We start from the raw sequence: 12,918 nt of genomic DNA on the forward strand, positions 1-12,918 counted from the left end.
ACACACACACACACACACACACACACACACACACACACACAGAGAGTTTGCACGCCAGCACCTTCAGCTTAAAGACAAGCTGTTATCACTTTCATTGTACAGTGCCTCTGTTAAACTGCATTACTTCCCAAAAGATATGTTTAGCGCATAACAGATGGTGAAACAATATGTAACAGAATGACACGCTTCTATAGCAGCTACACAAAACTATAATTATATTTACACAACAAAAAAATATCCCCAGAATGAATTCAGTGAAATGTATAAATATCCAAACTTTGCAAGAAATCGTTATAAGAGTAGCAGCAGGAGYTTTAGTGTAAACAGCTCAACCATAAAATGATATTTTCAAATGATTCATTAGGCCTTTCACAATGTGTTTAGGATGACAGTACTATTACCACCCTCTGGAAATCACAAACAGCCGTTCCCATTGTCCAATATTCATTTACACTGAAAAGCTCCATTTCTCTGGGAGGTAAATGCTGAGAGGTTACAGAGGCTAAATTACACCCAGTTCTGTATTTATCCAAGACTTTTAAACAGATCAATCATCAATCACCTGAAGAGAAGGCGGTGCCAGACGAGGCAACGCTGAGTGAGGAGAAAAAAGGAAGAAAATGAGCTCCAGACACAGAGAAAAATTAATGGCTACAGTTATAAAAAGAGGAGAAGATTAACCTCCTTTGAATGAGATTACTGGCATTATGATGGGCCTTTAGACAGGTGTGTGCAAGTTTGTGGATGTTTGTGTAAGTGTTTGCTTTTTTTTCTTTTCTTTTTTTTTTTGTGTATAACGATGTGCATAATGGCCCTGTATATTTTTAGCAAACACTCAAAAGGTTTTTCCTGGAAATTGCGCATGAGAAACTGCTTTTATCTGCCAGGAAGTCTGACTTATGGAGCCCTGATTTAAACGCTGGAGCCGAGGCAGAAACACAGAGCAGCGTTGGTGTGTGACTACAAGGCTTGAAGAATAACTGTGGAGAGAAACTATGCAAATGAAATGAATAAAAACATAAAAAAAATACTGAACTGTGTGAACTAAAAAAAAAGGCTGGCGTTTTAAATGTAAATATTTCAATGCAGCTTCACTTATCTGTTTTCAGTATAGTTACCACCCGACTGATTCCACAGAACATCTGAACTCCATTACTGCCCCAAGAAAACGGCTCATATAATAAATAGGAAGAAGTAAAAACCTAAATATGTATCACTCTTTCAAACTGAGCAGTGTGTTAATGACGGAGTTCAGTGTAGACAATTTACAGGTTTTTACATACTGGGTGTGCAAAAAACAACCAAACATTTTGGTACTGATAAAGAGCTTTAGCTCTAAAATAGGAAGTGAACACTTGTGGGATTCAGTCACTAATGGCAGCTGTATAGAGGAAAGCTATAATTACAACTAATTTAACAACACATCTCTAAGACAACACAGTTTGTGTTGGCAGTAAAATCACACTTCACCATACAGAGCACAGGAATCCCTCAAGGATGTGTATTTAGTCCTTTCCTATTAGTTCAGATGACAAGGTCATTATGTTTGCTGATGACACAACAATTGAGAATCCCATCTAAAAGCTTTCGGGGAACGGTTCCGGTGATATATCAACAGGGTGCGACTAGTGGACAACTCAAAATTGTAAGAAAACAAGTGATTTTTTGTTGTAGTATGACTGAATTTTAGGTCTTTGTGGCCAGTGAGTCGTGAGCCCAAATGAAAATTATAGTCTGCTTTTATAGACAGGGCTTGCAAGCTTTCATTCTAATTAGAGCAGAGCTGTGAATTATTTTATTGCCCACTTTTACCACCATCATATTTGCCTCAGCACATCTTGTACTCACGTTTGAAACTGCCCCATTTATGATTTAATCTGCTGGAGTACACTTTAGAATTGAAGACAGACAGATTTTGACTTAATCGCACACATTTATATAACGTGCCGTACTCAGACGTCAAGACTGCATGCCTCCGTGACACACGTGAGGAAACTCAGAACACACCTGGCTAAGAAACCTCAGCAAATAATTAACATCCTCAGAAAACTGAAAGCATGTGAGAATCCTCATCCCATCTTTGTCAGTTTTTAAGTCCTGTTCTTTTTTTTTTTTTTTTTTTTTTTTGTGGATGGCAACAGACGGGAAACCTTATACTTTGATTACTGCAAAAAAAAAGCTGAGGAGCTAGATTACTCACTTGTCTGAGCATGTGTATATGGATGCCTGTTATTTTTTCTAGCTCTTACCTCAGCGTCTTGTCTCTGTAAGCTGTAGGTTCTTTGCAGAGCACGCAATAATGCCACACTTAGCTCCGATTCTTCCAGCAAAAGTTCCAAAAGCATCACCAGCTGGTCTGACGTCAGCTGAGGAAACAGAAAAAGTTCATAATATTAATAAAGGCCACCCTCATAAAACTTACTTTTTCCTTGTATTTTTAATAACACGTCTGTGTCACATTTTTCTTATGCAAAGCAGCAGTAAACAAGCAAAAGTGTCTAGACTCACAGGCTTAATTTAAATATTGCTCACATTCAAATTGTTTTCTACAAGTTTAATTTTCTTCTCTGTGCTGTGACAGCCTATATGAAAAAAAAATCAATAGAAATCAAGCAATTAATCAAGCCATTCAAACAAAGGACCAGGTGGAAAAATATAACAGACTGGAGAGTGTAATTAAATAAATATGGTAAATCAAGTGGATCTTGTGCTTCTGAGAAATATTACAAAACGGGCATAAATTAAAGTAGATGAAGGGGAAATATTACATTCTGAAGCTGAGAAAGAGAAAACGGTGAGACAAAGAGACAATGTTGTCTTTGTAGATTTCGAACCAAAGAGGGACGCACTGTTCAGGAACACAGCCATAAAAGACCCGTTTGTTTGAACATTTGCGCATTGTAAGCCGTATAACAGACCAGACTACAGCCATTTCTGGGATTCAAAACTGAGGCGATAAAAACCAAGTATTTTACGCCTTGCCGTTGCTCAATAACACTGATCACTCTATCCTGAGGTGAATCAGGAGCACACAGCCCTTTTTTCTTCTGATGGAAAACATCTTCAGGGACAAATATTCTGGGAATCCACGTGGGCAGCCGCATGAGGAAGTGGCTTCCTTCCTGTGGGGACAGCTGTGCCCAGCCTTGCCTGCCTCTCGGCTGGGTACACCCAACACTTTTCCTCCGCTCCCAGCCTGGGACACAATTAATGGCTCTGGGCCCCGTGGAGACTGACGTGAAAATGAGCATGAAGTTTGTGTGTAACTGAGCAAAGCAGAGTGTGAGAACACAAAAAAGACAAGTGAGGACCAAAGAARACATCCTACTTTACAGATCGTAAAAAATACTTTCCATTTTGCCAGTCATATTTTTCACATTGAAAGAAATCTATTCTTTCGGAGTTACATGGCTGTTGAAGAAACAAACACCCAAACTCGAGCTGGCAAATCATCGACTCGAACTCATACATGTCAAGCCCCTCGGGTATTTACCTGTAGCATGACCCTCAAAAATCCGTAATTTTTAGAAAAAATCCATATGGAGGCGGGGCTGTTGACCGTGGGGGGACAGAACGAGAGTCGGAGATAACAGCAGAACTTAGAGTGTGTTATGAGATGGTTATTTCATTTTATTCACAGTATTGTTTGAGACAAAATAAATTAGAAGCTGAGTTTTTGAAAAAAATTGTGAGATTTGAAAAACAATCTGCGATTTCTCTATCTGTCCATCTGCAAAATGGGGGAAAATCCATGCAATTTATGGACAATCCGAACAGCTCGACGTGTTTGCAAACTCTACTACAACTGCTGCCATGCACACAAACTCTGATCATCCTCTGTGGAACATGTGATATCCCGTCTTTTTTTTTTTCACCCTCAATTAACTCGCCCTCTTTATTTTTTTATTTCTCCTCCCCACATTTTGTGAAGGTTGAGTGTTTTTCTGAAGGGCTGTCTCCGTCTCCAAAGAGTTTCTTTGGGGCCCCATCCATGATCCTTCTCAATCTCCTGCTCTTTGAAAAGTAATGAGTCTAAACATTAGAGCACCACTCTCGCAGACACACACACACACACAGCGTTTCTGTGGTGACTGGGAGCTCCTGTTTTGCCTGTATGCATTTATGTTGCTATGGTGGAAATCAATACGTCTGCACCAGTGTCTCCAAAAACAAATTCCTGGTCAATGATGGTCCATTTGAAACTAATTTGTGTCATTATCCAGACACACATGGTGTACATATAATAGCAAACAGGGCCATGGTTGTCTCCATCAAAAAGCAACATGTAATTTCCCCAGTGTGTGTATGTGTGTGAAGGTTAGTCTGTCTGTTAGCAAAATATCTCATGAACTTTGTGAAGTCATGTCTGGTCAGTGATGCACTCAGAAAGACAAGTTAATCAGGGATAAAAGGATTCAATGTCCAAATCTTCTAGCCAAGTCCTACCAATAGGGTTAAAAAACTGAATGTGTATTTGAGCTATATTTGAGCTTTGTCATCACAATGTATGTTTGTGCAATGGTCACATCGCAGATCTTGTGACGTGGGAGGCAAATTAAATCAACCTATAAACCACAAGTCACTGAACTAAATGGCTGTATGTTAAAGTTTTTATTTTGACGGGTTGCCTCTGTGAGCAGAAACGGCTGCATGCGACAAGGATCTTGACAAAAACGAGGAAGAAAAGAGGTAAAATATGGTTTTGCACGAATGCTAATATTAAAARGTGAAGGAAACAGAATCTAAGATAGACACAGAGGGAACACATTAGGTGGTAAAACACAATTCATGTTTGCACATGATAGAAGGAAACATATTCAGGCCACAGCACAATCAAAACAAGCAATAAAAAAATAAGAATAACTCAAATACAGACAAAAAAACATGCTTGTAACCCAAAAAATAGGTAAGATCGGTTCATTGTTAAGATGGACAGAACTTAGTCAACTGTTATTGTTACTGATATCACAATACACTACATCGCAGGGTTAGAAACAATCTCAATGTCAGTTTCCAATATCGTGCAACCCTATTTCACGTTTTTTAAATTTTCTTGGACTCCAATAATGCAGCTTGTGCACTGATGAGCTTATCTGAACTCCATCCGCACTGAGTCCTAAATATGTATTTTAATTTAGCTTGGGGATAATGAATGTGTTAGTCCAAGGATGAGACAGACGAGGAATAAAGAGACCAGCTGGTAAAGCTGGTATGGATGGCACATTTATAAACAACTCAAAATACACTCACACACAGAGTGAAACACACAAACACAGCACTATGTCATGACTAGGTCACGAGTGACTCCAACAATAGCGTTGAAGGATAGAAAGCTAAACATAGCCCTCCAGCAGTGATTTATGTGGAAAGATGCACAATGCAGGATTTGGACTTATTTTAATGTTTTACTCCTCATCAATGCCGTTTCTTTAGTTGCTTTAGCTGCTTGATGCAGACACYTAGTTTGACCCTTCTGGAACAGAAAAGTTGTTTTTCTACAACCACAAAATGAATCATTTATTATGGGATAAGAGGCTACACAGTTTGCATAAATAACTTGTTGCCAGTGGAAACATTAGTCACTGCAGTTTTCCAGTGAGASCCCCGGCACTTATTTGCTTACTTAATTCCAGGTGCTGATTTATTTCTTTTTTTGGCCACACAATATGCATTCAGACCAATAAAACTCCTATGAATGTTATACATATAAAACAACCGACACAATCCACTCGAGCACAAAGCACTGACATGGGTCTCTTTCACCATCTGTATATTGGGTTGAGCTTTTGCGAGGACCTCTGGGAAATATGCTGCTGAAACGTCCCCTCGCACACTGACCTCTAAACCTCTACAGAACAATGACACACACAGATGAATGTGGATGTATGCCTAAATACGGACTGTTTGCTTAAGTGACTGACAGCTCAATGAGACCCAGCGATGGCAAACACAGGATATGATGTCTATCGAAAACTATGAATAAAGTATATTTAGTCAAGGGTGTGTGTGCGTGTTCGTGGGTTTGTTTCCTCGTCGGGAGCTTTTCTGGTATAATCACTGACCTCAGGCCCTGCTCGATGAATGCCAGTCAACGCAGTATCCTAATAAGGGTAGATACTCACGCATGTGTGGCTCTGTGGGCTCCGCTGTGAGTGGGAAGAGTCGAGAAAATTTGAGAAGAGCGAAGAGAAAAGGAAAGGCAGCTGCGTTTTGTGGGCGCCTGTTTGCGTGGGTGTACGGATGAGTGTGGGTGTACGGGCCCAAAACCAACTGCTGAATATCGCGTTCACAACAAAGAGCGAAATTAATCCGATTGGCCGCTTGGACGAACACACGGACGGCACGAGTATTTGCTTCGCCGTGGCGTTCCTCCAGAAGACGAGTCGAGCATTAATTATGACTTAATTACATGTCCTCTCCGTGTTGGGGTTAGGACTAGTGTTCCTCATTGAGCTATCAGTGAAGAAGTCTACCTGAAAGCTTGTTTTGATCATTTGTATAAAAAAAGAACAATGGACTGGAGAGGAAATACCTTTAAGACATAAAAAGTGAACCTTAAAATAATGACTTTTCTCTCCAAAACTACAGATGATGTTAAAGCCATAAAGCTTCTTGAGGTAAATTTTTGACTTGTGATATTATAAACACACGTTAAATTTTACTAGAACCGACTTGTCTTTAAAAGAATACAGATGTTTTTTGGTAATACCTTATCCTTACCTTTCCCGCCACTGGGGGGGAAAACGTCCTGCTTGTTTAATCACACAGAACTATGAGAGCTGGAGACATTGACTAACTGTGACATTATAAAACCAAACTGTAATTTCCGAGAGGCCACTGAATCATTCGTGCGTGCGCGTGTCTGCGTGTGGTGCCATTCAGTCACTCGGCTGCCTTTTATTTCTGCCTGACCGCGGGCTCGTAAAAACACATTCTGGCACCGACAGCTAAAGGCCTCGGCACACACCTCAGGTACTTAGATTTCCTTCTTTCTTTCACACAAATCTTTTCCTTTCTCTCCGCTGTTGCTCTGTCTCCATGACTGTCTGCCAGCCATCTCTGTACCAACTCCTTTTTTAGTTTTTCATCAGGGGGTGGAGGGGGGTGGGGGAAACTCTTGTGTCTGGCTCGTTCAATTAAAAGACCCTCCTTTGCACCCTTTTTGCATCCTTTTGTCTGCCTTTTTTCTGCACTTGAGGGCCAGAACATCCATCAACTGAAACTGCAGTGGAAGGCCAGGACAATRCATCAAACTGAATTTATTAAAGTGATAGTTTTTGTTTTGTTGTTTAATAGGGCTCTGTGGAAAGGTTACGTTACCTGTTGTACATAACTCTCTGAACAACCTCCTGAACAGACTGGCAAACTAAATTGTCAACGTAAACTGCTGGAAAAAGCACAAAGTGGATTGCTGCCATTAAAAAACAACTCAAAACTCAAACAGTTAATTTCATTATAAACTTTCACATTATAATTTGGAATTAAATAGATATTTTTCATTAAAAGTTTATGGTCATTTACAAGTGGCATTGGCAGCAGTTAGCTACAGCACTCCCAACAGAAATACTATACCATTTCTGCTGGAATAACTGTGTAATGCGAAACTTACGAGTGGTGTACTGGTATAAAAACAGCGTTAGCATTAACTGCTATGACAAGTTTGAGACTGGAGGTGTTTTAAGACATCAATCCTCTTTAGCCTGGTCGAGCTTTAAGGCCTAGACCAGTCACGATCTAGCCTGGTTTAAACCAGACCCTGTCCTTCACTTTGCTTCGTACAAGGGTCTGGACTTGCTGCTTAGAGAAGCGTTTCTTGCAGGAGGCGTGGCCTCTGCTGAAGTTTAAAATGATTGGATCAGTTGGCTGCAACGTATGTCGCTGACTGTGACCATAGCTGTGARGGAGGCTAAGCTAAGAAGCTAKCCAGAAATTGCGTGTGCTGTAAACAAGCCTACTGAGAGGAGAAAAGTACCGAGCCGAACGAGACGACTCTAAATGAGAGCTGCTGRTTTGTCAGACAAATTTAATTTAATTTGGAAGCCTTATCAACACGGACTGGCTTCATTCACTTCCTCCACTGCCGTATGCTAAACTAACTAGCAGACACTGCGCAGAACATCAACGTCATTCAAAACTCCGCCTTCTGTTTGCTGATTGGCCCAGGTAAAATAAACTACAAGCAGAGACTGCGCAAAAAATCGACGTTCTGTTCTCTGATTGGCCCGGCTAAAAATCTGCCAGCGAAATCATTCTTTATGGGAGAAGTCCCAGACGGAGCAGTGAAGGGAAACTAGAATTGAGCGGAGTTGCGTAGGAAGGCAAGGTCCAGGCTAGTCACAATCAAACTCTTCAAGGAAAAGCCATTCAAAAAATGCCATCTACAACAGGTAAGATATTGTTTTTAATCTTTCCAAAAAACCTCTTTTTTTAAACAAATATCTGATGTATAAAATCAAATTAAAAAACAGAAAAGAAAATGTTTGCAGCTCACTAATTTTAAATCTTTAAAAATCKTTGATTCGTTGCTAATGTTCTGACAGTTTTTATTCACGTTGTGTTTTTCCTGAACAGGTGAGCATCACCGATTAGACCGATTTTTATTCATTCACCCAGAAAGCGTTTCCTTCAGCTAGTCATCATATGTATTACCYTCCCATTTTAACAGGTTTGATTACCTTTGCTTGTGGATTCATGTGTTGGAGATTTTAAGCAAAAGATACAGGCGAAATGTGAGGATGCTATAAATATGATAAGTGGGCTATAGAGAAGAATGAACTCATTCACTGTGAGGATATGATACTGCAATCTAAGGGCTTCAGAATGTCTGAAAGGACATTATAAAATGGTCTGCTGTTATAGGATTTGTAAACCAATTTTGGGTAATGGGTTGGAACACAAACAGACCCACAGGAGATACAGAAAGGTTATCTATGAGTCACATGTTGCCCTTTCAACTCCAGAAATGGAGCTGCGTGTTGTTCCATCGTTTCCTCAAATGATGTCACGCCTYCTGTTGCTGCAGCGCCGCGATGATCTCACACGCAGATGACCTCGACAATGACCGACGGCTCCCGCTGCCTATCTGTTAATTTAATCATTAACGGCGCTCGGTCAGCGCTCCTTTCCATTCGACGGCCGCTCTAATCAAGGAGCACAGCGGCTCCAGATTGCAGAATGCGGCTGCGCGTTTCACCCGTGTTTGTGGAAACTAGCTGCTGCAATCAGACCTGAGCCTAATCAAACGTTAAAATATACAAAGGGAGTTTAAAAGGCAGGCACCGAAAAACAGAGAAACAAAAGAGAAAAGGTTTGATTGAAGGTTTGGTTTCTTTGAATTTTTGATTAAAAACAAACCGCATGCTCGATTTGTGCCATGGGCTAGATTTATTTGACTCTTTGTTGGTGTATAACAGTGACCTGCGTATGTTCATGCATTCTGTGAACACATGTATGTTTAATTAGCTGCTTGTTGTTAGAAAAAGTTGCTGGGAATTTCCCCAAATAATACTGTTTGGTAGTTCAGGCTGATSAAAAAGTTGCAGTGGTTAAAAAATAAAACAAAATAAAACAGTATCCTTAAAAGTTGTTGCGATTATTTTCTAAATGTTTTGGATTTTGCCTTTGTGTGATCACGCTGTCCTTTCATGTTGCAGCTGCAGGAGTTGGAGAGTATTTGTTATGTTAAAAAAAATAAGTTCCTGCAATGTGGCACTGACCATAAAGGCAATTAAAATGTTTTCTCTCCTACTCATCACCGCTCTGACTCACATCTATTCACACACCTCCAAAACAGGGGAAGTTTAATTAATCTCTGGCACTTTGTGCTTTGACGCAAGCTGCAAATCTGACTGTCTCCAGTGGATGCCTCCCTCGCTTTACCACTCCTCCTTCTCCTCTGCCTCCCACAAACCTTTCTTACCCTTCCCAGTAGAGAAACAAACAATCTTTTTATACTTTCCTCACAGTTCTAAAAATCTCTCCTCCCTTGCTGGACAGTTGTCACTACTACCACTGTTAGAAAATATATATATTAAAAAAAACTCCTTATCAGTGTCTTCACCAGAAATGTTTAATGAACCCCACTGATCCAAATACACTGCAAAAAGGAGCAACAAACATGGGACTGAAGTCAGATCTCACACTGCAAAAAATGTCCACCTAACCAAGTTTTAAAATCTTATATCCAGCCAAAAAGTCTTTTTGATCTTGTTTTGAGACTGATTTACTAAACAAGAACTGATTGTGTAAGAATAATAATCTTGTTTTCAGAGGATTATTTGTCTTGTTAGTCTGAAAATTTGACTCAAATCAAGTCAAGCATTTCTGCCAATGGAGTAAGAAAATTTTACTTGGTAAGACTCTTAAAATACTTGATTGGACTCAATTTTTTCTTATTTCAAGTATTTCACCAAGTAAAATTTTCTTACTCCATTGGCAGAAATTTTTGACTTAATTTGAGTCAAATTTTCAGACTACCAAGACAAATAATCTTACACATTCTGAAAACAAGATTATTATTCTTTCACAATAAGTTCTTTTTAGTAAATCAGCCTCAAAACAAGATCAAAAAGACTTTTTGGCTGGATATAAGATTTTAAAACTTGGTAAGATGGACAGTTTTTGCAGTGCTTTGCCCCTGCACCACCCATAAGCCTTTGAAAGACAGAGGCCTTTGAAACAGAAGTGGAACAAAGAGACTGCTGTTTGTGTGTGAGAGAGAAAAATCTGTAGCATTTGTAATCTGGTGACACATCCAAACAGCTGGACGCCAGTTCAGACAAACAGCGAGGTGACTGGATATGGAGGCTTTTTATTTGAACAACACAAACTGAGGGAAACAAGCCCTTCTGGAGACAGGCGTGTGTGGTGAAAGTGATATTCTGGGCTTTRATTATCATGAAAAAACTCAATGGAAACCAAAACAACGATAAACTAATAGTCAGCGTGTTGTGATAACCTACACTGCTCAGACAAAATAAAACATAAAACTCGCCACCTTGATTAAAATAAGTAAACAGAGCCTGTGGCTGGGAAAGCACCACAGAAATTAAGATGTTTCGTCTGACAAGTTTTTAGCCTTGACTAATGCAATGATCAGGTCTCACTGGCAAAGAATCTGAGGAACAGTCTCTCATTATGTAACAGTGCAGAGCTTCATCAGGCTCAAACTGTAAAACAGCTGGATCATCAACTCTTTTTTACACATGGACCTGTCACCCCACTGTAAGTCCTTTGGCTATGCTGAAGCAGACTTTACACAACAGCCTCAGGTTTTTATCCACAAAACTCAGCAAAAATAAAACAAAAACATGATATGTATGTTTATTGAAACAAAGACTGAGGCAAATCTGAGGCATAATCACAGCTAAATGTGAGTAAATATCATAACTGAGACTGAACTCAGCCATGAAGGGAGAAACGTGTTACTTCCATTCCAGACAAAAATACACACTGAAAGGAAAATGTGATTTTAATCCAAAATTAACAGCATTTTGGAAATTTAGATGAGTTCCTTATGCTCACACAAGAACACATGCAGGTGTTTTACACATTTGCAAAACTTTCAGATTGACTTCTTTGGTCTTAAACTTCCCACCTCCTGGAAACATAACAGGGTTCATTTCATCGTGTCTGATCCTGCTACTGAGTGCGGCCTGTGATTGTAGTTTAATATTATCACTGAGGGAAATGATTGGTAATATAAAATTGGCCATTAGACACATTTTATTATTGTAGTGGACACTTAATCCGTCTAGGATTAATGAGAGGCACACTGAAAACTAAAAACACGTTTCCTTCATGTTGTTTCATAGCCGTTAAGAAAATGTAAGCAGACATGACATAAAAAAATGCATAAACGTCAGCGCACACGCAGGCTGAGCTAGATAATAATATGGGTAAAACACAAACATGCACCAGCGATGACCTCGAGTGTGATGTGATAGCATCTACTGCTGCTGAAAGATACACAGAGAGAGAGAGAGAAAAAGAGCCTTAGTGAGGAGGAGGGAAAACAGGAGGCAGGATGGGATGACTGTGGCACCCAGAGTCAAAGACAAACAGGGACTGACAGTAACAGGCGAGACGGGAAGAGGAGACAGTGGAGCGAGGCTTACGTGAACAGAGCCATCTGAGAAAGGTCAAGTTCAGCAGGAGACTCTGGATTCTCCCGCAGCTCCGAGTCTTATTATGGCCGTCTGCCTGTGTGTGAGCAGCGTCAACATGTTTGACGTCCGTGTGTGTGTGTGTGTGTGTGTGCGTGCAGGGTGTATTGTCGCCTGTGTAAACTCCGTTCTGCGCTGACAGAGGTATGCAGGGTGGACTAAACCCAGCTATCTGCTGCACATGCAGACTGACAGACACACACAGCTGCAGAGGCAGGCACACTCCCAAAGAGACACACACTGATGCACYAAAGACAAATAAAACAAATGGTTTGCATTTTTTAAAGGAAATGCGCATCACCTGCCACCTTTCATTGTAGAGCTTTAGCTCAGAATTATATGTTAAAGGGATCCCTGATTAGTTGTAACATTAGACTTTATTTGATAAACAAACTGTAAAATAAAGACCGTAAAAATACTGTAGGTTGTTTAGTTTTGTAAATTTTTAAAAACATATTTTAACACAGACAGAGCCATTTTATTTACACACAAAGCATTCTGGGTAAATAATGAAGTGGATAGGTCATCGGTGTTAGCGAGCTATATCCACCCTGAAGGTTAATCTTGGACAATATCTGATGATCGGCTCTTTTAAATGAAACCAGAGAGCGTTGACAGAGAGGAGAAGGTAGAAATGACTCAGCCTGTAACTGAAAATATAGATGGAGGACAACAGAGCTGCTTAGCTTAGCCTGTTAGCCTTTGTGCAAGCACTGACGCTGTATTGCCTTATATGTATTAGCTCGGTGCTAGC

General features: G+C 40.1%; 1 protein-coding gene across 4 annotated transcripts in view; it reads right to left on the reverse strand.

Moving 5' to 3' along the window:
- Positions 1-12,918, reverse strand: part of aopep (aminopeptidase O (putative)) — an 89,038-nt gene that overhangs the window by 17,039 nt on the left and 59,081 nt on the right. For 3 of the 4 annotated variants that reach the window (XM_014002683.1, XM_014002682.1, XM_014002686.1), the window contains one exon: positions 2,250-2,366. In XM_014002683.1, coding sequence (XP_013858137.1) covers positions 2,250-2,366 — 117 coding nt within the window. Of the gene's footprint in view, positions 1-2,247; positions 2,367-12,918 lie in introns of those variants that run through there. The other variant, XM_014002687.1, reaches the window with a different exon arrangement.

Source organism: Austrofundulus limnaeus, unplaced genomic scaffold (genome assembly GCF_001266775.1).
Source record: "Austrofundulus limnaeus strain Quisiro unplaced genomic scaffold, Austrofundulus_limnaeus-1.0 Scaffold14, whole genome shotgun sequence".
NCBI classification, from domain to species: domain Eukaryota; kingdom Metazoa; phylum Chordata; class Actinopteri; order Cyprinodontiformes; family Rivulidae; genus Austrofundulus; species Austrofundulus limnaeus.